Genomic DNA, 26,985 nt, shown 5'->3' on the forward strand with positions numbered 1-26,985 from the left:
CTAGAGTCTGTCATACAGAGTGAAGTAAATCAGAAAGAGAAAGACAAATACCGTATGCTAACACATATATATGAAATCTAAGCAAAATAAAATGTCATGAACCTAGGGGTAAGACGGGAATAAAGACACAGGACTACTAGAGAATGGACTTGAGGATATGGGGAGGGGAAAGGGTAAGCTGTGACAAAGTGAGAGAGTGGCTTGGACATATATACACTACCAAACGTAAAATAGATAGCTAGTGGGAAGCAGCCGCATAGCACACAGAGATCAGCTCGGTGGTTTGTGACCACCTAGAGGGGTGGTATAGGGAGGGTGGGAGGGCGGGAGACGCGAGAGGGAAGAGATATGGGAACGTATGTATATGTATAACTGATTCACTTTGTTATAAAGCAGAAACCAACACACCATTGTAAAGCTATTATACTCCAATAAAGATGTTAAAAAATAAATAAAATAATTTGGATAAAAAAATAGTAAAGCATTTCTTTATTTACAGTAAAAATTTAACATTTACTTTTCTTTTTTCGAACTATTAAGTGCTATTGTTTTAAATGTTAAATAACACCACAGACTAAAAGCAGCTAACATGAAAATATTTTATGCTTGCCACCTCAAGTCATGGGAATGCTACCAGATTGAAGGTGTATCTATCTATATTCAAGCATAACTCCAAACAAAAAAATTAATACCTTAACTAATTACCTGAGAAAGAAAAGAAATAGGTTATGCACCTTGGGCGGAAAAAAGGATCAAAATCGGTTATTTTCCAGGAAATTCATTATCCCAGCTAACCTTAATTTTAAAAGTTGTTCATGCCGGCCGCCAGAACTGCGCCTGCACGTGCACCCCCCCTCTCTCTCTCTCTCTCTCTCTCTCTTTCTCTCTCTCCAACCCCCGCCCCTCCTCGCGACGTTGACGTAACACACCTGCGCACTGTGCCTTGTGTGACCTCTATGACTTACCCAGCAGGCAACGCTTCTGTCTCGGGTTAAAATGGTGGGTGGGCCAGCCGTTGCAGCATCAAGCAAATGGCTGGAGGGTATTCGAAAATGGTATTACAATGCTGCCGGGTTCAATATACTGGGCTTAATGCGAGATGATACAGTATATGAGAATTACGATGTAAAAGAAGCCATAAGAAGGCTTCCTGAGAACCTTTATAATGACAGGGTGTTTCGCATTAAGAGAGCCCTGGACGTGACCATGAGGCAGCAGATCTTGCCTAAAGAGCAGTGGACAAAATATGAGGAGGATAAATTCTACCTTGAACCACATCTGAAAGAGGTTATTCGGGAAAGAAAAGAGAGAGAAGAATGGGCCAAAAAATAATCATGTAGTCTAAATCTGGATGCAGCTATCCTAAAGTATTTTTGTGAAGTTGGTTAAACCTGAAATGTACAATGTAGAACTATCTGGGCTGTAAATGTATTACTTTAAATAAATCTCTATTATAATTTTAAAAATAAATAAATAAAAGTTGTTTGTTATAACTCTGATGAAATGAAGATTTCTTTCAAGTTTTTATTTTTAGTGTCGTATCCAAAACTGATTTTAGTATTTCATAGATTATTGACATGCATGTAAAATATCCTGGTATTAAATGCTTGAGAAATGTATCCAAAATTGAATGTACCCAACAAATGGGGAAATCACAAAGAAAAATAAAACTCAAGATAAAAGATTTTAACCATTTGCTTTAAAAAATACTGCAAAAATGGCAGAAGAAATAATTCAGTACCTAATATTGTGGAGAAAATATCCCAGAAAAATCAGGACTGAATTGAACTAGAGAAACCTAGAGTTGACATATACACAAGAAAAAGTTAACTGAATTATACAAGCTACAGAGATTTGTAGCCTATTAAACCATGCTTCATATCTTAACTTGAAAATACTTAACTTGGGCAGCTGTTTGAAATAATGTTTTTGAAATTAATATGCAAATGTACTTGTCCTTGGGCACATCATATTTCTCCCCAACTCTGACCCTATTCGACTTCTTGTATTCTTTCAGGTTAGGCATTTTTATCTCTTCTATTACTCTGACAAGTCTTTATTTCAGCTATTATCTATAGCTGGGCTTTGTGATCCCCTTTCTCTCATTAGTTTATGTAAGCTCACTTTGATCTTTCTTCTTTTTTTAAATGGAAGTTAATAATTAGTATCTCCTTGAATTACAAGGAAGCTTAACAGGAAAATATATGGATGACATACTATAGAGTCAAGAATAAATTTGGTGATTTTATCAGGGTGCTAATCTATGAACCAAATTCTCAGCAATCTCATACCACAAATACTTAAGAGTCAATGGGGATGCAGTCCCTCAGTGACTCAAGCTTGACTGAGACTCCACCATCTCATAACTACAGCATCTAGTTGCCTAAAAATAGAAAGGTAAAAGAATTATTCACAGGTCTTTTACTGCTTCTGGTCTGAAAAAATAGGCATATAACTTTTACTTATATTTCATTAAAGAAATTAATCTCATAACCCTTCCCAATTGTAGTAGGGTTATTGGTAAACCATGATATGTCTACCACAGTGGTCAAAAGATTTTAGTTCCTTTTTTACTCTCTTATGTCATATCCCAGTCACAGTCATTTCAGCTTACTAATTATCCAGAAGTTAGAGATAGTTAATGAAATCCTACAGAATTAAAGCTAGGCTTTTCTTAGAGCAGTTGGGTGGAAGGGAAGATACCATGATAACAATTACAGGTTTTGCTGAGTCTGGAATCACCAAGTGCCCACTTGGAATCTTCGCCTGTAATTTTTGCAGGTATCTCAACCTCAGTATTTCCAAACCTACCTTTGACATCCACTACACAGGAAATCTCTCTTGAAATCCAATTAGCCATCAAGTTTTGTCAATTCTGTTTCCATATTGTTCATTGCTGCTGTTACTCATACTATCCCTTTCTGGGCACCGTGATTAGTCTGAGTGCTGGGATGCACTGGAACCTTCAAGTGGGCAATAAACTGTTAAAATAGTTGGGAGAAACAGAACAACCATTTCAAAGTCCTGGAATTGCAGATGCTTTTTTAGCACTGATTAGAAAATTCAAATTATTTCATTGAAAACTAACATCATATTAACTAATGTTTAAAATAAAAATAAATATAAATGAAATATGAAGGTAGACATTGAGATGGGAAATGTAAGCGATACAGAGTCCCCAAGATAGTTCAGCTAGAACTGTTCAAGAACTTAACATTTTTCTATTATTAATATCCTTGCTTCTGCATTTAAGTAAGTTAGATAAGGTTTTAAATAGATTCACACAAATATAGAGTATCTTTTTTGAAATGAATGTTGAGGCAGGGTATACAACATAAAAAAAGTAAACTTCAAGGTGCAGTCCATAACCTTCCCCCAACCACCTATGTTACTACTCTATAAAGAATTATAAAGATGCTTATGGAATAAGGGGGACTGTTCAGAGGCATTCATTTTCTTTTCTTTCACAAATAATCAGTCAAATTAAAATAGAAAAAGGAAAATAATCTCTAACTACTTCTTCTGTGGTAATATTACCACTCACAGCCCCAAGAGCCTCATTTTTCTATTAGTTTCACACTGAGGTTTTATAAAATTTACTTTTTTCAAACATTTAGATCCCAGTATAAGAAGTTAGACATGCTTCTTTAAACTGATAAAGAGAAACATTTTATCTTATTTTTGAAGTAGTATTTTAGAAACCATGATTTTCAGATTTTTTTGAGCTTTGGAACTTCCTGATCATTGCAAAATGTGTCTTTTGATATGTTATTTTGCCAAGCCTATTCAATGGTTTTCTGAAGACAGAGACATTATATTAATTGCCATCTGCTTTTCTCTATGAGAAGCTGGCTTAGTTGAGCTTAGTTTCAGCCTTCCACAAGCCTTTCAGAATACATTGTATTTTTATAAGTTTTCACAGATGGAATAATTATCTTTATGTAACCAAGAAGAGGTCATAGAAAAGACAATTTCTAATTAAATTCAGTTACAAACTGTGTAAGTGCATAGATTATAATATTTTTCATCCCTTAAGTCATAATTAGTCTTCTTTGAAAACATAATTGTTTTGAGTCACACTGGGATCATTTTCAGCCTATATATGTCCATGCTATATCACGTATTTCTTCAAGCATGACAATGTTTATTTGTCATAGTCACTTAGCATGCTTGGAAAAAATATAATGACATTCAAATCCTTTGAAAATACATGCAGAGCATACACATTAGGGACAATGAATCCTACACTATGTTTGCAATAGTCATACATAAAATTTTTATATGTGCATGAAGTTTGCAGAAATCACAATAGCTGACTACTTCAAAGTTTAGAAATAAAGAAATCGTTAGATCTTTATTACCCATGTATAGGTAGCTATTCTTATAGAGCTAGTTTAAAATACTTACATAACACATATAGCACAGGGAACTCTGCTCAATATTATGTAGCAACCTAAATGGGAAAATAATTTGAAATATATATATATGTATATATGTATAACTGAATCACTTTGCTGTACACCTGAAATTATCACAACAGTGTTAATCAACTATACTCCAATATAAATAAAAAGTTAAAAAAATAAAATTTTAATGTCATGGAAAACATTTTTAAAAATAAATAAATAGAATACATAGCACATACAATGTGTCAGATAATATTCTGGGTACATCAACTCATATAATCAAGATAACAACCTAAAGGGATAGGCCCTATTATCATCCTCGTTTTTCATGTGACAAAACTGAGGCACCCAGAGGTTAAGCCAGTTGGCCAAAGTCACACAGCTATTGGCTGGTAGGGCTGGTCTAGTAATAGTCATCCTTGTCCCACAGGTGGCGCTCTTCACTCCATCAAGCAGCCTTTAGAACATTTCATTTCAACATATTTGGGAGAATAACTTCAGTTAGTAAATAGTAAACTCTTGATCTTCATTATGGTGCTACATAACCTTAATCTATGTAAAATAGTTATATAATTCATTATAAAGCTCTGTGTATATATGTATTAATGAAATAAATATTAAAACTAAAAAATAGAAATACATATTAATTTTACTCCATTTATAATTCCTCAATTCACAGATGATTTCTATCTGCATTTGAGGGCATAGTCTTCCAGGCTTTCTTCTTTGAATTTGTCTACATTTATTGTCAAATTAATGGAATCATTTTCTGTGTATTTAATTTCTTTCTTTCACCTAACAAAGTGTAGCAGCATATTTCTGTTTCATTAAATGACTTTACAGCACAACATTTACAGCAACATAATAGCTGAATAACATTATGTTAACATGAATTTTGAAATTTGTTTTTATTCAATTGTTTCTTTGTCAACTCTGAGAGCAATTTTGTATATCTTCTCCAAATGATATATAGGGTATTCAGTGATTTTTCCAGCGTTTTAAAATTATACAATGATAGAAAAATATAGACAAATACATATGGGTTTACCTCCAGAAATAGTATATTAGAATACCTTTTTAGGTGTTAGAAATAAAGCACTGTTTTGTTTGTCCATGTTATATACTTTCACAAGAACATTAAAAGATTTCAAAAAAAGAAAGTATTTTCACAGCAGTCACACAAGAAAATAAGTGTGAGAAATAGACTATGGACATGCAATGGCTAAATTAAAATTAGATTACAAAAAGAGTAAAGACATAATTAAGTTCTTTACATATTAATTGCATTGGCAACATGTAGTGAGGAATATAGTCCAAAAGTAGTTTAGGCCAATCTTCAGCTCAGAAGCATACCAAGATTTAGCCTTGAAATTATAAGAATAAATAATATTTTGGTAGCTTGTGGAAGGGGAATAAAAGGTAGAATATGAGACTTTAAAAAATGAGATTTTGCCAGTGTGTATTTCATCAACTGGAATCTGTCTCTTCTCATTCTAGAATATTTTGCATGGTCAGGTTCAATCTTGTCAACACATAGCACTCCAAATATGGGGCTCATTAATCCACAGCCCTCCCCACTACTCCAGAACAGAGTTCACAACAGCCAGACCAGGAATGGAATGACTCCATATTTTAGGACACTACACACATAGTGAATGGGGAAGGCTGTAAGTTCAAAGAGGGCTTAGGAGATTCTCATACAGGTGTTCTGACACTATGTGGCTTCATGTGTGGCATACACTTTTAATTCCACAGTAAATACTCAAAATGTAAGTCTAATGAGAGTTTATAAATGGGACAAAGAAAAGGTCTTTAACATTCTAGATTTATTAATAAAGAACTAGCACAAGGTTAGTTATAATTCTTGGTTCAAAAATTGTCTTTCTTCCTTCTCACTTATATCTGCAAGCTATATCCACTAATTTCTTGTTATATTCTTATTAGCAGTTCTGAGAAAGCCATGTAAAAGCCTTTATTTATAATGTCACTCTAAGAGACTGCCAAGTTTCCCTTGATTTTTGAGATCACAAATAGGATTAAGTTTCTATATTTATCCCATCCACATCTCCCCAGCTCCAACTTTTATCTCCCCACACACAGCCACCAAATCCATCATTCTGACTTATTCTTTCCCTTTGTTTTCTTTTTGTGACCCCAAGAATCTTTAGAGTAAGAGAGAAAATGACGGTCCAAAAGGAGATAATAGAAATTATTTTATTATATCTCGTTTCAAGACTGGTCCAAATGTTAAAATGCAATTTATAGATCTTTATTCAACTTCAATAACGTGAACTATCAGCGAAAGATGTCATACACAGTGTTAGATATCTATGCATTTTCTTTCTTCCATTCAGTAAAGCACAATGTATATTGTACACTCCATGCCCTTAAAATTAGATTTCCAGTCCGACCTCTATTTGGTACTATGCAGGTCACTTAAAATTTCTGAATAGTTTCTCTAGGGCCGATTTCAGACATACTAACTGATAACAGTTTTCCTTATTAGCCTGAACTCAGCCCTGAATATTTCTCAGTCTGGCACTGCTGACAGCTGTCAACACTCTTCAGTCAGAAGTGGACTATTATTTGAAACGTTTTTCCCTTCCCCTGAAATGTATGACCATTATAGAATATTTGGAATATGCAAGAGTGTAAACGAAGTCACAATAGTTCATCATTTGGGCATGCTTACTGCCACCGTTTCATTCCTCTATTTTTATATTGAGGTTCAAATGAAAGGGTATTCATATCTGTTTTGTTATGATATAGGAATATGAAATAGCGATAGTTTAATTTTTAAATATTTCAACCATACACTTAAACTGAAAAAAATAACATATGGTAGAAAAATTACCCAGGTTTAATGAATATTATGATTTGACACCTTTAGATTATTTTAGAGGGAGGAAAATGTGACAGATACTTCTAAACTTCAAACTTTAAACCAGTTTCTCTTTCTCCTATCATGTTAATTACCATAATAAATTTTGTGTGTTGTTTTTCTTTTCCTAAGCTTATTTTACAAAATCAACTTATGAGAATAGTCTCATATGGCATCATCTTACAACTTTGAAGCATTTTTATCTGGTATCACATGGTGCCCTAATTTGAAACTTTTATAACTAATAAAATTAACAATATTTTCTCTTTATCATCTAATAACCAACTTATATTAAATATTACAGATTCATAAAAATGTAAAGATAAAAACAGGCTTATACAAATCAAGATCTAGATAATATCTCCATTTTACACTTGTTTTGTGTCTTAAACATCTTTTAATCTAGTATATTATCTTCTTTAAAACCCCTCACTTTTTTTCTCAAACTACTGACATGAAGAAATTATATCAGTTTTTTGATAGACAAATGCTATTTAAAATTCATTGTGTATACGATCTCACACATAGTGTGATAAATGCAGACTCAGTGTCAGTATATCTGGAGTAGCTCAAGATTCAGCATTTTTAATAAGATGCTGCTGTTCCACAGATCACAAGGTGGGTAGAAAATCCATAGAAAGATTAACAATTTGGACTTGCTTGATTATTTTGGTTTCATTTTTTGGACATATTTATACTTCTGTAAGACCATCATCACAATCAAGATAATGAACATAGCCATCACCCCCAAATTTTCTCTTGTGACCCTTGGTAATACCTTCTTCCTATTCCTCTCCATCTCTATTCTCTCTCAAGAACTTATGTGTTTTCTGTCACTGTAATAGCTTTGAATTTTCTAGAATTATATATAAATGGAAACATGCAATCTGAACTACTTTTTGTCAAGCTTCTTTCACTCAGCATAACTATTGGAGATGTCACTTTGTGCATCAATAGCTCATTTCTTTTTACTACTGAGCATTATTACACCACATGGACATACCACACTTTGTTAATACATTAACTTGTTGGTGGGTATTTGATTTGTATCCAGTTTGGGCTATTATAAATAAAGTTGCTTTAAACATTCTTGTAAACGTCTTTGTATGGGCAAATAATTTTATTTCTCTGGGGCAAATATCTCAGAACAGAATGGCTGGATCATACGGTCAGCGTATGTTTAAGTTTTTAACAAACTCCGCATCTGTTTTCTACAATTGTTGTGCCGGGTTCCATTCCCACCAGCAGTGCCTGAAAAGAAACTATATTCCATTTGGTGCAGCAATCTATAGTCTTAATTATTTTATGTTGATTGATGGTACTTTTAACATTTTTTATACGTCAGTGAATTTTTTTTGTCCTATTGGCATTTCAATAGAGGAGACCAGTGTTACCTACTCCACGATTATAACTGTCTACTTCTCCTTAGCGCTGTTGATATTTATTTCATGTATTCTAAAGCTCTGATATTAACTTCAGTCACATAGGACTGTTAGGCCTTTTTGCTTAATTTACTTTTTTATCTTTATAAATGTACTTGTTATGGCAGGTAATACTTCTTGTCTTGAGGTCTTGTTTCTGAGATATTAATACAGCATTTCAGCTAACTTATGATTATTATTTTATGGCATATCTTTTCTCATCCTTGTCCTTACAACCTGTCTGTGTATTTATAATTAAATGATTTCTTTAGTACATAGTTGGGTTAAGTTTTTAAATCCCAAACTGACAAACAGTGCATATTAGTTGTTGTGTTTTATTAATCTCTTTTTAATGCAATGATTCATTTGGTTAAATTTGCTATACACTCTTGAGTTTACTTCTTTCCCCTTATTCTCCTGTTTATTATTGTACTAATAGAAGGTAATTTTTGGAATCTTTTTTCCCTTTCTTAGTCACTTAATATGGCCTTTTGTTTGTTTTCAGTGAGTGCTCTAGTGATTTCGATGTGCATCCTTCACTTCTCACAGCAGTCTACTTGAATAATTGCTATATCACTTTATCTATAATGTAAGAAGTGGACCACCAGATAGTTTAATTTCCCACATCCCATTATTTGCACCATTATATTCTGCATGTTATATATCCCATAATATTGTTATTAATTTATAAATAGTAAAGTATTTTTAAAATATTAATAAAAAAGCCTTTTATATTTATCTATATATTTAATATTGCCTTCTAATTTCATTACTTTATGTTGGTTCATACGTCCTTCATTCTGAAGAGTTTCTACTTAATATTTTTATAGTGCAATTGTGCTATTGATTAATTCTTCTAATTTGCTTTATATTACTCTTGTTTTGAAGGATATGTAATTACATGTTAAAAGTTTTTGTCTCAGAACTTTATGCATGTCATTCTATTGCCATCAGTCTTACATTATTTCTGATGAACATTTAATGGCTATTCTTATTATTTCCCTTTTTCCTCTGGTTAGTGTTTAATATTTTCTCTTTATATTTTATTTTTAGTAATTTTACAATAACATGATTTTTGTTTGTTCTGTTTTATTCTTGCTTAGTGTTTGTTGAGTGTCTTTTTGGGTGGGATATTGTTCTGCACGTTTGAAAAACCATTGGCCACTATTATTTTCTCTTCTTTCTTTTTGGGACTCCAGTTTTATATATATGTTATACTATTTGAGATTGTCCCATAATTATTGAAATTCTCTCTATTTTTAAAAATTATTTTTTCTACTGTCGATGTTATCTTTCTACTTTAATTTGAATCATTTCCATAAAGCAATCTTTAAGCCAATGACATTTTCTTCTGTAATGTTCAATCTTTTGATAAAACAATTTTGGATTTCAGATATTATATCATTCAGTTCTAGGAGTTTCCTTTTTCGAGTTTTTCTTTTTTTGCTCTGTTTCATCACATGGTCACTGAAATATTTGATTTAGACAATTGTCATCAATAACTGGTAAAACTTTAAAAGAAAGGGTGACTAGGAAATTCATAATAAATGATTCAAATGACAGTGATGAATGAATGAATTCCTAATGAATCTTAGGAACAAAACCAACAACTTCAGGACAGGAAACAAAATGTGACAAAACTAAGTATTTTGTGCCTCCAGATATCATGGAATATGAAAGATACAGCATCAGCTATGAGAATTGTTGACAAATATTTAAAATTGCATCTAATCAAGACTCTACTAATTTAAAGGGAATAAAGAACTATATTAAAACACACTATGGGCATGCAGTCAGAAAAATCCATAATGTGGGAAACTCTATAGGATCAATGACCTTGTTTGTTCAAGACATAAATGCAAAGAAAAATTAAATTTAGAGTCATGAATCTTGTGGATTAACTGAGACTTAACAAATGTCTCGACAAACTGCATTGTGTGGACATAGCTGAATCCTGACTCAAAGATGTTTAAAGAATTTTAATTTGAGTATTGGTTGGATATTTAATTATATTGAAGACTTACTCTTAATTTTTAGTATTCAATTTTGATCTTTAAAAAGGTCATATAGCATTTGTGCCCAAGTGTGTTTGTGTGTGTGTGTGTGTGTGCGTAATGAATGGTTAAATTGATAACGACATTTAAAATTCGTTTTAATATCAGGAAGTGGATATGTATATAGATTAAACAAGACTGACCGTGTTTTGATAATTTTGAACCTAAGTAATGGTATATAGGTGTTCATTATACTCTGTTTAGATGTATGAAGATACCATAATATAAAGTTAACATAGATGTTATTTACCCAACATTTTAAGCATAATTCATATCACTGTTAGTGATAGTTTTACAAATTTATACAAAATTTCTTCTCATAAAGAAAACTATACTTGTTCCAAATGTCTTCATTATTCACTAGCTATCAAAATATATATTTTAGCTATTTCTAAGCAACAGACATAAGAATTTCAAATATTTAACATAGGGTGAAATTCATCTTTAATTTTCACCTCAGCTGAATTTCTTCATGACTTTCATTAAGTAAACTATAACAAAGAATACATCTGCTTGAAAGAATTACAGTGGGACCACAGGATCCCGGTTTATGACAATGTGTTCTTTCTTAATTAGGTGTTTTTAACAACTCTTCCTAACGAGCCAAAGACCTAAAAAACCTGTCAGGGACAATCAAAAATATGTGGAGAAAATTCAAAACAAGGTCATATGAAAAACTCCTAGCAGAAAGAGATTCTATGACTTTTCTGCTGATTATGGCATTGTAGATTGGACAAAATTATTTTTCTTCATTAATCCCAAACAAACAAATCCAATTTGGTTATACGGAGGCTCTATATAGATGTGGAAATTGCAAAGTTATTCAGTTTCATATAAGGGTGAGAATTACCAATCATATCATGGAGAGCTGGTATGATCAGTATCAGGTAAATGGAAAATTTTAAATGGAAAAGTCAGTAGCTTGAGTTTTTTGTCTTAATATTTACATACTAAAAGATACCTTTCATCTCCATTTTACATATTATAAACATTCAGCCATTTTACCCAAGCACTGTAATTTTTCATTTATTTTTTTTAAAATGGCTTTATTTCTTTGTTAAGATGAAAAACATTTCTTTCATATCTTTTGCAATATAAAAATATCTTAACAGGATTTCTATTCACATGATGTTTTATAACATCAGTATAAATCGGTGTAAATGTTTAAATCCCCCAGATTTTAAGTTGAATTGCCATTTTGTCTATTTAATTAGCTATGTAAAATACCATATCATGGGAAACTGGATGACAAAGCGTATCTATTGAAAAAGAGGAAAAATGTCACATTTTTCCCTGGCTTGATGGTTGATTTAATTGGATAGTTTGAATTTTACTGAGATAGAAAGGAAGAAGTAAGCAGGTTAAATTTTCAAAAATATCTCAGTGTCAGTTATCAATCAAGGAGATTGCTAGAGCAACTTTTCAACCTTCAGGCAAATTTATGACTACAATGAGCAGAAATCTGTAATTGTACCATTCAAATTATTGCTGAGTTACAAAACATAATTAAGTAGCTTAACTGGAAGATGAGTGTGTATTTCTGTTCCACTTTTACAAATGCAAAAGTTGTATCATGTCTTTAACAATTATGCGAGAAAATGTTATTTTTTAAATGTCGAGAATTTTGTTTTGTTTTTTGTTCTCTAGGAATATGAAAGATACCTAAGAGTTAAAAATATTACAAGGGAACATAAGATTTTTGTTTGCAACATACTGTTTCTCTGAAGAATACCAGTTGGAATCAAGATCAGAATGAATTGCTGCTTATTGCTGCCTTATATGTTGGGAATTCCTCTCCTATTGCCTTGCCTTATAGCAACAGAAAACTCTAAAACAGAGGAAGTTAAGCACCCAGCGGGATCTCATTTGAGAGTGAGGCGGGGCTGGATGTGGAACCAGTTTTTTGTACCAGAAGAAATGAATAAGACTAGACATCACATTGGCCAGGTACTGATTTTCTGAAAGTGCTACAGGAAATAACCTTGTAAATCTGATCGAAAGAGTGGAGGAGGCTTCGGTATTTGATGAATTCTCCGTTTTTCTTAGTGGAAACATTAGAAAGCTTCAAACACCAGCATAATTGATTGTTATATTTGCAAGCACCTAAAATAGTCGCAAAAACTTGAAGAAGAGGGAAAGCTCTGGTTTTTAAATTTCACTTTAACCTCATACAAAGTTGCAGCATTTATCAACATCTGGAAATGTGACGGTGTTATTTTTGCTAATGGATCAAAGCCACCACACAGAGAACAGTAATGTTTACCAACGGTATTTAGCCTGATTTTCCATTATGCTAAGTAGGTGTTGATTTACCCCTCATTAATTTTTAATGAAGCAGATTAATACCAAGTCCTTTTACAGTTATGTAGCTTCAAGAGCCTACACACTTCATTTGATTAGTGAAGTTGAAGTAAAACAAATAATTATTTCATTTTCTTATAAGAATACATTTTAAGAAAATTTCCTACATGAGAAAAAACATTTCCTATTTATGTTTTTGGGTTTTACTATTATTTGATTTTCTTCAAACAGAGGTAGTTATAATATCATGTCCTTCTCTGTAAGGCTCTTTCTCTGGATGAATGTACTGAAATAAGTTTAACCACTAATTAACTGACACTAAAATTTAATTGGGCCCAAAGTGTGAAACACTCAAAATTTATTAACTCTCTTTTTCTAGCCCTTTTAGGAGAGCTGCAGTGTTAGTGTGTTGTCTGGATTCCATATGGATTCATCTGTCCCATCAGCCAAATATATGATTCATTCGTCCAAAGGCCTAGATTAAGGTTTTAGGCAAACAGATTTCAATCGTGTGTGTGTGTGTGTGTGCGCGCGCGCGTGCGCATATGCACCCACACGCGCGTGTGCCTGTCTGCTATAAGTAATACTTCTCATCCCTTTTTATTTTCTAAGATAACTCCAGGTAAAGCACAGGCAGAACAGTGTGAGGTCTGTTGTTAAGTGTCTGCTAGTTACCTGAGTCTCTAGCCATATTTACAGTGGACTCCACAGACCCCCATAGGCTCTCCCACCACTGAATAAGGAGACATGCTACTATTGGCAGGCGAATGTTAGTGGTTCTACAGGGAAGTGCATCAATGCAGTCAGAACAGGGACTAGTCACTGAATAACTCACATTTTCTGGGTTTTGTTTTTCTGCTCCCTACACATATCTCCCATTTCCTCCTTTCATATAGTGGTTTATTTTGCTTCTTTTTCATTCTGTAAAAATATTTATGAAAGTATTCTAACAGATATCTTTTCCTCTAAACAGCCTCATTAAACTTAAACCACATGCAGGTAACTGGTTTAAAATAGAGTAATAATGAATACGTACATGCTTATAATAACAGAGCTGGTAAAAATAAAATGTAGTTGATGTGTCCAAAATAACTTTCTTTTTGATCTGTTTGTTAAAAGAGATTAAATTTGGAAAGCACAATTAGGTAAAAATTTAGTCATATTGATTTGCCAAATTGATAGTAACTATGTAATTGAAAAAATATTTTTGAATGGAAATACAGAAAATTTTATAACACTAGAATCCACAAAATTGAAATGTGTTTAACTTATGCATTTAGTGACAACAAGAGGAAGATGTTCAATTTTTTAAAAAATTAAATATGGGTCCTTAAAAAGATCAAGCTCACTGATCTATGAAAATTAACACGAATATACTTGAAATACATTTATTCATGACTGAATTTGACTTGTCTTCATTCTAACATTCAAATTTTCAAACTACATTGAAATAATATTTGGAAACCAGGGGATATGCATTGCTTTCATTTGGTATACTTATTGGAGAATACATTTGTTTTCCACAATTTCTTATCACTGGGGCATGGGGATTTCACTTTTATGAGTAATGAAGGACTTTCAAATTTTAAAAGCTGTAACTCTTTTTTATTATCTTTTTATTATCTCCAATTTGGTTCTTTCATTGTAGAGCAGTGATGTTCAACACATTATTAAAATTAGTTGTTTTAGATATCTTTAGATATTCTCCACAATCACATAGAAAAAATTATTAATTAGTCCAGAATAATATATTGTACTTCAAGCTATCAGAAAAATTATGAAATTAAGGTTGTATTTTTTGGCTAACTTTGTAAATTTTCAGAGAAGCTCTTACTTTGCAGAAGGGTATATTCATAAATGGTGAATCAAGGAAACCATGGGTTCACAATAATTAAGAGATTATTCTCTAATGCTTCCTTTCTTTATGTAAAAATAAGTTGGATATGAAAAATCATACAATGTTACCTATATCATAACATCTTTTTTATATATAAAATTCAAAATTCCATTCACACTATGAATAATGAACAAAGTTACTTTGCTCTTAAATAAATAAAATAGTGAGGACAAAAGAAGTACATTTGAGAACTGAGTGACCTATGTTGGAAAGGAAGAGTTAGAGTTAATTTGGCTAAAACTCAAGGACTAAAAGACCATGTTAGGTACTGGTTTGCAGGGGAGGATCTGAGATCAAACTGGCCTTTTGGTGTAAATCATAATTCTACCCCAAAACCATGTGACGCTGTGAAAGTTTTTAAAATTTTCACTATCATTTTCTTTCTCTATTGAAAGAATTTATTATATCAATTATGTGTATTTTACAATGAATGCATGAGGATTAATTGAGAAAACTAATATAAAGCAATTTGTAGATTTTATGGATGATTGAGATTATTATCATCTTCTCAACATGCTCCCTAATTTTCTTACTAATATTTCCATGTTTTCTATGTGTTTTTAGCCTAGAGATAGAACATCACTGTTTAAATTTATTTTAGATCATTATCTCTCTGTCTCTAGGCCCCCATCTAATATAAATATTTGAGAGTATGGTTTTAGTGACTAAAAATGTAATCATATAGAGTAAACACGAACCAACTTTTTTGTGCATAATGTATAAAAGGGGCTTTGTTTTCCAATCATTATAGTTTCTAATTAGAATCATCTGTTTAGAGTAATGAACTTTGTATAGCACTTTACGTTGAAAATTCAAAGACTTCTCTGCCTGGTGATAGATTTTAATCTTAAACTTAACATTTTACCTCACTTAATATACTATGGGAATTATATGGAATTTTTAACTTGGGGAATAATTAACAGACATGAAGATGCAATGATTAAAATTTGTCTTAACATGTTTGGAAAGTAAATTATCTCTCTTTGCACTTGCAGCTAAGATCTGATTTAGACAATGGAAACAACTCTTTCCAGTACAAGCTTTTGGGAGCTGGAGCTGGAAGTATTTTTGTCATTGATGAAAGAACAGGTGACATATATGCTGTACAGAAGCTTGATAGAGAGGAACGGTCCCTCTACACTCTAAGAGCCCAGGTAATAGACACCACTACTGGAAGGGCTATGGAACCTGAGTCTGAGTTTGTCATCAGAGTGTCGGATATCAATGACAATGAACCAAAATTCCTAGATGAACCTTATGAGGCCATTGTACCAGAGATGTCTCCAGAAGGTATTGCATATTAATTTACATCAAAGATGTACCTATTAACAATGAAAGCAGATTTAAAATTTTGAGCATATGTTTTGGAAGCGAATTATTTACCATTCTACACAGGTACTTCCTTCTGCAAATGTGTTAAGTAAAATATTTGAAAAATTAGACAAATGATTAAAATCTTGTAAATAATTATACTATATATTAATAAATAATTTGTCTTGTTAAAATATAATTTCAGTCTTCAATAGAAAGAAGTGTTTATTTGAGTATACATAAAATTCTTTAGCTTGTTCACTTATTGGTTTCTTCAATAAAAGAATTTACTTTCCAAAACAAACTATTCTTTTGTATCTCAAAAAATACATAAGATCATCCTGAAAGAGTCACACATAAAAACAGGAGAAACCAATTTATAAGACTAGAATCCTAGATGCATCCAAACAATGGAACATGAAAATTAAAAACAAAACAAAATGGTTGAAGACCTCTGTTTAGCCATATCCATTTTTAAGTTCTTTTTCAAACCCAATGTCACTTTAATAAATATTTTAAATATAATACTTGTAGAAGAGAATGCTTTCCATGAGATGTAATAATTGACTGCCTTGGAAATCAGACATGTCTTTCCAATAGGGGGAAAATCATGGTATGGTTATACAAAATTTGTCCACTCATTCTTTGTCAGAAGAGTTTAATAATACAACAGATAGTAAAATTTAATTCACAAAATTTACTTAAGTATGATAAACTTCAATGTGATTTAATAATTGTCATTTTAAAATTATGCTAATGTGCTTTAAAACTGCCTTACTTAAACATTTGATTCATTAGCCAGGAAGTCTAAAAATGTATATTCCATTATATATTTTCCTGATTCTTCATTTTTTTTAACATTCCAGGTAATGATTTAACGACCTATTTCTACATGTATTCAGAACATAGGTTTTTAACAACAGCCTAAACAAATTTAGCTGTGTAGCATGTATCAAGACCAACTGTCCTTAGATATAATTGGCACATTAATATTGTCCTATTTGATAGCTAGGCAGTGATATATTTCTTTTTTAAAATAAATTTATTTATTTGTTTGTTTATTTATTTATTTATTTTTGGCTGCACTGGGTCTTCTTTGCTGTGCGCAGGCTTTCTCTAGCTGTGGCAAGCGGGGACCGTTCTTCATTGGGGTGTGCAGGTTTCTCATTGTGGTGGCTTTTCTTGTTGTGGAGCACAGGCTCTAGGTGCGTGGGCTTCAGTAGTTGTGGCACGCAGCCTCAGTAGTTGTGGCTCGCGGGTTCTAGAGCACAGGCTCAGTAGTTGTGGCACACGTGCTTAGTTGCTCTGCGGCATGTGGGATCTTCCCGGACCAGGGCTTGAACCCGTGTCCCCTGCATTGGCAGGCAGGTTCTTAACCACTGAGCCACAGGGAAGTCCGGCAGTGATATTTCTTTTTCCTCTTTCCATTCTTCTCCTCCTCCTCCTTTCTCTCCTCCTCTTCCTCCTTCTTCTTCAACTAGCATATGTTATGGACCTCACATGTTCTAGGAACTTTTTGTAAGACTGGGGATTCAGTTGTAAAGGAAATATATGAAGTAACGGCTAGTATGGAACTTATATTTTAGTTATAGCACACGAACAGTAAATAACTCTTTTAAATAAGTCAGGTAATATTTGACATTGTATGTTATTAAAGTGTTAAGTATGGGTAAAGTATGATGATGATTAATTGACTGGAGGAAACGGGGACATTTAGGAGGTGACATTTGAAGGAAATGATACAAAGGGGCCAGCCATGCCATGTTCTGGGGGAAAAAAATTCCATTGCAGGGTGAGGAGAATTGCATATATCAGTATTGGAGTTATTGGCATATTGCTGGCATGGAGGGCATGACAAAGGATGAGATCCCCTTAGTAGAGAATTTAGGTAGAGAAAAGGCAAACATACAGGGTGACCAAACTGTTAGAACTTAGTTGACTGCTGAATTAGAATCAATGAGATTGGTCAGTCATGTAAGAAAGAAAGACACGAGGAGAGACGTTGCACAAGAAGAGATCCTCCAACTCTGTGGAAGCTGCTTTGAGGTTGAATAAAATCAACGTTATTATTTCTCAAGCATTTGGTACAAGTTTACATGCTGCATCACCTGTGTAAAATAAGTTTTTGCAATATGATATGTCTGATAAAGTGGGCATAGTCAAATATCGTCTTAAATTTATTTTTATAAAGTCCTTTGCAAAAACTAGATTTAAGATTCTAGAAAGCTATCTAGAAAGACACAACTGATTTAAATTTTGCATGTTTGAAGAAAATCTCTCAAGGGTAATATAGGCAAACAATATCAACTATCAATGTAATGGATAGAATGCAGAATTGATATATTACAACATACTATGTTGAAGTTTATTATAGGAACAAGTAAACTGAGAAACTACTTTTATTAAAATCTGATTCTGAGACAATAATTTTTTAGAATTAAACTTTTGTTCACTTAACAGGGTAGATACCAACTGATTTAAGAGATCTTCAGGCTGCAAGAGTCCATCATTGGCTCTTTGCATTTCCAAATAGTTTGGCCATCTGTGATCAAGCTATGCTGACTCAACTCAGAGGCTCACAATGACCTTTGGATCCTTCAGTCACCAAGAGAAGGCTTTTCCCACTCTCTGGTCTACATTCCTTGCTAATTCAATTTCATGAATCTAGTCAATTTAAATTTTTAAGAGTTGCCATCAGTTATTCAATTCTAATTACAGGATGGTGTCTTAAGGTGGAATAATAAGAGTTAAGGGTGAGAGGATTCAGTATACACATATTCGTTCTGGGTTATTGGCCCTTCCCTTTACACATAATCATTGTGATCATTTTGCATTGTCACCGGTGTTCTAAAGTAGGGCGATCAGATTTCCAGTTCTACCTATGGCAGCCCTACTAAACCCTATTTTTTCTTTTCTGGCATCTTGTCCTAGAAGCATTTGTCCCTGATTTTTAATTTTTAAAAAATTTTATTAGTACCTTCATTACAACAAGCCAGAGTTAATTTGGTAGACATCTACTTTTTTTACTTGCAGCTTCTTTCATGGTGTGTGAGGAAAAGTGTGTGAGACATGTGGGCAGTGAATAAAGTTGTTTTAAGACATGGTTAAATCTGAAAGAGGGCTAGTTATAACCCAGTACACTATATGATAAAACACAGTTAAGCTAAGAAACCTATTAAATAATGTAAATATGTATGAAGAATATCCTTCTGGTAATATATTTCAGGTTAAAATAGTCTGCATAAGATATCTTTCATTAATGTACATATAGACCATTTATCCTTTAGAAATACATTTATTTCTAATATAATTTAGAGAGAATTTAATTTTTGATCCATTAATGTAATAAACCCAACGTTGTCACTTTTAGTGAGAGCACAGTAAAATGAATAAAGAGAGACTAAACAGGTTAGATTATATATGTGACATGTACCATGCTTCATACATTGATCGAGTCAGTAATGCACATTAAAGATGATACTCAACAACTAAGTGTCTGTTGCCTATATTTAACTGGTGACACAAGGAAGGGGGAACTGTGAAACAATTATTGATTATTTCCATGAAAGCCACATTATTGGCCTCATAGTGATTTTTTCAACTTTGTATGCACTATAGTAGAGCATACCTAACTGCGAGTGAATGCACAATTCCTCTTACACATGACAAGTCCTCATGGAAAACATAAATATACAAAATATTATCAAATATTTTTGTATTCCTTAATTGCTTTGATGTTTATTTATTCTTACTATTTATTTATGTTTGACTGTTTTTTGAAGATTTCTACAGTATTTAAATTACTGATTAGGAAATTATACAGGATAACTTCTCTCTATTGACTTTTTTAGAAAAAACATTTAGAAAATATTTAGAGGGTTTAAAGTTGCTTAATCTGTATTTAATGAATTGTAATGTCAATAAAACTGAAACAGGAAAAAAGGAAAGACTGAAACAACTGAAGAAAATAAAATGAGATCATCAGAGTGATGTAAGAATTGAACATTGCTAAAGTCCTTCTGAATTTAATAGACGACATTTACAAATTATGAGTAAGAATAAAGCAAACTTTATGCAATGAACTTTTGGAAATTCTGCTGCATATTTGTATCATCTTAATTTATTTTACATTTCTTTTTTCCGTGGTAAGTTTATAGTAAGATTCACAGACACAAGATTTCACACACACACACACACACACACACACACACGCACATGCACACACACACACTCACTCACAAACATAAAAAATGAATCACTGGTTAGTCATCAATGGTTCATTATCAAGCACTGTTTGAAACATTGAAACACTGTAGAATTATGCCAGTTCTGTAGGATTGCTACTTTTAATTTAAAAGTGCAGTGGGTCTTACAAGGGAGAACAATAATTATTTTCCTAGAAATTGAACTCCCTAACAAATTCGCATGAGAGAGTTATTCTGAATATTTATAATGTCATATTTTTATCCACTAAATTTTCTGAGTTTGACTTTTTTGGATTTACCCCACACACGCAAAGAAATTATTTTTTGTGACATTAATATATTACATTAAGTTTTCCATTTAGTAGAGAAAAAGGTCATGACATATTAGGACATTGAAGAGGTATGTTTTGGTTAGAAGTAAATGAAGTGTCGATTAAAATGGGCTTTAAAATAAACTGAACTGGGAAAAACAACCTAACTCCATAGCTCTTGTCTCTAGAAATGAAGTATGGGTGGTCTATGAGTCAGTGCATTTTCTTGGTCTTCCTGATTCTCATTTGTATGGTACTAAGAAATCTAAAGTCTTAATTAAAAATTTCTCTTGGTCAACAACTAACAGTACAATGATTTTGACTATTGTTCCTGAGGCCAAATACAGGTGGTCTAGTTCTGCAAACTAGAGACAGGAAACCCTGATAGAAATAAATGAAATGGAGACATCATGAGGAAATGTAAGGGAAGGAAATGGATGAGTGCATAGAAGCATAGTTAAAAGAACAAGACTTACCTATTACAAACTGATAGAAATGGTCTCTAAGAAGCCTTTTGTTGGAATAATTCTTTACGATTCCTACAGGGATATATCTATCTATTGATTTATTTAGTATTTGTATTATTGTGATATAATTGATAATATTGTCTAAGTTTAAGTCATACAATGTGCTGATTTCATACATTTATATATTGCAGTGTGGTTACCACTATAGCCTTAGCTATCATTTCCATCATGTCACATGATTATCATTTCCATGGTGAAAACATTTCAGATCTAGTCTCTTAGCAACTTTGAAGTATATAATACAGTATTGCTGACTATAATCACTATAAGGTACATAATCTCCCCAGAGCTTATTCATATTCTAACTGTAAGTTTGTACCCTTTGACAAACATCCCAATTCCCCTACAACCAAGACCCTGGTAACCAGTAATCCACTGTCTCTGTAAGTTCTGCTTTTTTTTTTTTTTCTTTTAAGATTCCTCATATAATTCATTGCATACTCTGCCTTTGACTTAGCATAATGCCCTCAAGGTCCAACCATGTTTTCTCAAATGGCAGGACTGTATTTAAAACACCTGAAACTAATGAGTGTCTACATGTTGAGTGGAGGACAGTATAAAACAAGCATTAAATAACTAACATAACAACTCTAAAACAAAATAGCAAATACTATCAATACATGCAATTGAGGACCACAATAAAAGTTTCAACATTTTTATTACTGAAGCATAGAATGGCTTCATGTTAGAATGTGTCAGTTTATAAAATTAGATTGTAATGAAAAACTTCATAATGCTAATTTCATATAAAATCACAAGCCTATTTGATTTAGTGCCATTTGTGTTGCCATTCTTATTGACATAGAACATAGTGTTTCAAAAGATGTGGATTTCCAACAAGACCCATAATGCTAGATTCCATGTTTACATAAAAATAATTTAAAAGCTCATTAAAGAAATATTTTTAATTTGACCATTAATTTTAAACATACAAAGACTTATTTCCCATGAGTTTTATTGATTGTTACTGAATTTTAATGAGAATACTTACCTTATCAATCTGGTAGATTTTGTTTTGCACTTTAAAAAAAATCTTTAAAGAAAGTAGGCATTTTACAGAAGGGGATGAAGCAAGCCAAATAATTATGCTCATCTTCACACTATGTCGAGATCATTTCAATAATCTTTATTAATATTTTACTAATATTCTGTAATTTTTTGAGGTAGAGGTCACAACATAGTTTTTTGAAGAAAACTGTTTCTAATTTCCCTTTGATTCCTCTGCTAATAACACATCTTTAAATGATCCTTAATTACATATTGTAACGGGTTGTTTAATAGTTATATTTCATTAGATCATGGATTCACATATTTAAAACTCTATATGGTGTATGGAAATTAGGGTTATTTTGTATAAGGTTATATTTTCTTGTCTATACAGAAAGATGCTTGTTTTATAATTCAGAACAGGGAGGACTAGTCTTTAATTGCATATCATCATCCTCCTTGCTAAAGAAAGAATACCTTACAGAACTGGAATCCGTTTTTCAAGAAGACCATAGGCTTAATTTCTTGTAACTATGTATTTTCTCTTCAGGAACATTTGTCATCCAGGTGACAGCAAGTGATGCTGATGACCCTTCAAGTGGCAATAATGCTCGTCTCCTGTACAGCTTACGACAAGGCCAACCATATTTCTCCATTGAACCAACAACAGGTATTCCTGGAAGAAACAAAGTGCAATTCAACATGATTCTAAGGCAAAGTCAGAGCAGAAGTTCTCTGCCTACAAACATGTTGTAAAGTAGACCTGATGTTTCAATAGATAAATGGGTTGTAATGTTAAGCATTTAATTATTTTTAATCTTTTAGCTGGTTTTTCTAAGGTTGGGAGATTGGATTTTTCACCCCCATACCACAAATGATTTGTGTATGGGATATAAAACATACTTAAGGATTATTACAAATTAATTACAGACAACCCAATTTAAATATATGGGGAAAAGACATTTACAAGCAATTGACAAAAAATCGACAAACAAAAAGCCTGCAAGCATATTAAAATTGCTCAACCTCATTACTCATCATGGAAATGCAAATTAAAATCACAGAGTTCCACCTGTACACCCAGCCAGAATGAGATTAAGCTGAGTTTATGGCTGGGTGTAGGAACTTAAAAAAAAATAGTTCTGTATTTTATGTCTTTTTGATTCACATGAATACAACATTTGCTTTTTCTGTCCTTCTCCAATTTCTGTTAATCAATTGAATACTTTATAAAATAAATTTAAAAATTGCTCTTAGTTATTTACATCTATTAAACAGTTAAGAATTATGTGACATTGATTGAACAAATATTGATTGCTTTGGTCACTACAAAGATTAAACCCATATAAATGAGCTTATAGTATCTAAAGATGAGAAAAAAAAAAACAACCTGACTAACCAACCAAGAATGTGGCAAGTTCCAAAAGCAATAAAATTCTGTGATTGTTAATGAGACAAATATTATTTCCATCTTGATGACATGAAAAGCTTTAAAAAATTAAAGCATGTGTTGGGACTTTAAGCATTTGTTATTGATTCATTCATTTAGCAAGTATTAAATAGGTCAGCCTTTATCAATCAAGTTTCTTTTGAGAATCAGAATCTGAAAAATATGATTTGAGTGACTATATTCTTAATTCTCCCCAGGATAATACCTAGTTTCTATTATTCTGAAAGTACAGGTTAAAGTTATTTTAATACATGCAATAGATACCTTAAGACATTCCCTTACACAATTTTGGTCGAGAAGGATTGAATATGCAACAGGCATTGTACAGTATACTAGGTTTACAGCAGGACACCATTGCAACATTAAAAAATAATAATAGGGCTTCCCTGGTGGCGCAGTGGTTAAGAGTCCGCCTGCCGATGCAGGGGACACGGGTTCATGCCCTGGTCCGAGAAGATCCCACATGCCGCGGAGCGGCTGGGCCCGTGGGCCATGGCCGCTGAGCCTGCGCGTCCGGAGTCTGTGCTCCGCAATGGGAGAGGCCACAACAGTGAGAGGCCCGCGTACCGCAAAAAACAAAAACAAAAACAAAAACAAATAATAATAAAAGGAAAGCAACAAGGACTCTTTTCTCTTGGAACTTACAAATAAATATTAAACATTTGTGTATTAATAAATACATGCAGTAAGTTTGTGAATATTATGAAGTGAAATAAACAAGGTTCAATAGAAGAAAGTAAGAACTCCTTCATATTATGTGGCCAAGGCAGAATACACTGAAACCAGAATGCTGAGCTGAGACGTGACCAAGGTGAGGAGAGCATGGAAGGCATTCTAGGTTATGGGAAGAATGTGTAGGAAATTCCTGAGAAAGGAGAGTGTTTAAGCTCTTAGACTAACTAGACACCAATGTGAAAAAGCACCGAGGAGGAGAATAGAAAATGGGCTATTGTGTAGTAGATGTGTGCTGGGTGACACTGGATCTTCACAACCATTTTGAGCACTGTCTGTTCCTCCAGCCCTCACTGACTTCTTAAACATATTGAGAAAATTAGCTAAAGCAATTAATTGTATTAATGGAGGAGCAGTAGAGCCGACAGCAAGACAATTGGAAGCCAAAGCACAGAAGTGGTAAGTTTTCGAGTGTGTAAGAGGATCTAGGAATATATGTCCTTTATCCATTCTGAAGGTAAGAAGACAGGTTGAAAATAAAGTCAGCAAAGTTGATTGAAGCCTCCATACATGGGAAGTGAAGGCCTCTGTGTTCGTCTCACTCTCTGACTAATCTCTACACCTAATACTCTAATACTATTCTCCTTTGCTAATAGGAAACACAATTCTCTGTTGAGTCACACACAGGGAGTTATTAGGAGCATCTGTTTCATATATTCCATGGTTTCCATACTGATTCATATAATAGAGTATAGTTGTGAAACACTTCAGTCCACAATTAAAATCTCATCATAATGTGGTCCAATTTGTCCTTTTATTTTTTTTACAGGTATCACAATTTTTTAATTAACACTTTTTCCCCAGACATATTTAAAGATTAGCCATTCTCTTTCTTATATTTGTATTATGTGTTCCCCAAATCTTTAGGATTACAACCCTTCTATTCACCACCTTAAATTTTTCCTAGAATGTTTTCAGTGATGATTAACTTTTTACTAAATAATTTTATAGAAAGTGGACACTTATTACAACATTTCCATGGTTCAATATGGATATGAATATCTCTGTTGGTGGATTATGAATAACTATGATTCAAAAATCAGCTCTTCTTCATATATTATGACTCAAAATAAATTGAACATCACAGGTGCACAATATTTTTGCATAAGTTTGGTATTATATTTTTACATGTATCCATAATAAACTAACTTCTTCTAAGTTTAGGGGAAAAGTTAATTGTAGAGCCCTAATATTATGTTAGAGAAGAAAGCAGAAAATAAGTTGAGTTAAAAATAAGACATTCTTCTTCTCTCCCTGTGGTTTATCTTAACATAGTATTTTATTAAGATTCCACTACTATTAGTATTGTGATGGCCACTCTAAACTTTAGGCAGAGGTGGTGATTGACTTATTATTGTTGTATTTTTTTCTCCAGGGCAGCATCTAACACATTGTAGTGGTTCAAAATGTGTCAAAAGAATGATTTTATGCTTGAATTCTTAAGAAATTAACTAGGAAGATGCCATGGTTAATAATGAAATAATAATTATAGTTTATTATGTCTTTAAAGGAGTCATAAGAATATCTTCTAAAATGGATAGAGAACTGCAAGATGAGTATTGGGTGATTATTCAAGCCAAAGACATGATTGGTCTGCCTGGAGCACTGTCTGGAACGACAAGTGTATTAATCAAACTTTCTGATGTTAATGACAATAAGCCTATATTTAAAGACAGTAAGTAAAAAGGATTCTAATAAATAATTTTTGAAAGTATGGGAAATAGCACAAACTAAGTCTTGATTTAGCAAAGTGCTTAAAGCATCTGCTTTCAGATTTAGGGTAGTGTCACTCTTTCCTCCAGATTAACTTGTTGGCAATTTTTAATTTGTACAATCAAATAAACGGTTCTTTTAATTTTCCCACAATGAAAGAGACATGGTAGCACAGTTAAACTGTTACTACCTGAAAACAGCAAAATATTACGAACTTTAAAGTAACATTTCTTCCACTTAAAAAAGGAAAATCTCACAAAGCAGTCTGTGGAATGACTTGCTATATGCTACTAAGGAAGTCAAGAATCCCTTTAAAGAAAAATTATACTGAACATGCTCCTTTTTTTAATTCTAAAAAGATTTATTATTTAGGATATTAACACCTGTGATTATTTTGTACATTTTAGCATAAATTACAAATGATATATGAATGACTAGTTCTTTGTAAGTTTTATGCAAGTTACTTCTGAAAAGTAAAGAGAAAAAACCTTATTTATATTTATATCTATGTATTTCAAATATAACTGCCATTATTTTCTTGTGACCAAAACAATGGGGTCATCTGACTTCATCTTTCTCTCTCTTTTTCTTCTTTTTAAAATTTATTTTATTGAGATACAGTCAATTTACAATGTTGTATTAATTTCTACTGTACAGAAAAGTGATTGAGTTATACATATATATAATTCTTTTTGATATTCTTTTCCTTTATGGTTTATCAGAGGATATTGAATATAGTTCCCTGTACTATTCAGTAGGACATTGTTGTTTATCCATTCTATATACAAT

At 32.5% G+C, this 26,985-nt stretch overlaps 2 protein-coding genes across 4 annotated transcripts in view; both read left to right on the forward strand.

Moving 5' to 3' along the window:
- The first annotated feature begins 996 nt into the window (after positions 1–996).
- On the forward strand, positions 997–1,335 carry LOC116738887 (cytochrome b-c1 complex subunit 7-like). The gene has a single exon (XM_032602783.1). The coding sequence runs from the start codon at positions 997–999 to the stop codon at positions 1,330–1,332; it is 336 nt and encodes a 111-aa protein (XP_032458674.1). The 3' UTR covers positions 1,333–1,335.
- An 11,099-nt stretch (positions 1,336–12,434) lies between these two features.
- The window catches only part of CDH19 (cadherin 19), a 50,268-nt gene continuing 35,717 nt past the window's right edge, over positions 12,435–26,985 (forward strand). For 2 of the 3 annotated variants that reach the window (XR_004345395.1, XM_032602782.1), the window contains exons 1-4: positions 12,435–12,709; positions 15,956–16,250; positions 22,852–22,971; positions 25,994–26,158. Coding sequence is in view for 2 of the 3 variants with exons in the window: in XM_032602782.1 (XP_032458673.1) it covers positions 12,515–12,709; positions 15,956–16,250; positions 22,852–22,971; positions 25,994–26,158 (775 nt within the window). In the remaining variant the exon portion in view is untranslated. The remainder of the gene's footprint in view (positions 12,710–15,955; positions 16,251–22,851; positions 22,972–25,993; positions 26,159–26,985) is intronic. The other variant, XM_032602781.1, reaches the window with a different exon arrangement.

Source organism: Phocoena sinus, chromosome 14 (genome assembly GCF_008692025.1).
Source record: "Phocoena sinus isolate mPhoSin1 chromosome 14, mPhoSin1.pri, whole genome shotgun sequence".
NCBI lineage: Eukaryota > Metazoa > Chordata > Mammalia > Artiodactyla > Phocoenidae > Phocoena > Phocoena sinus.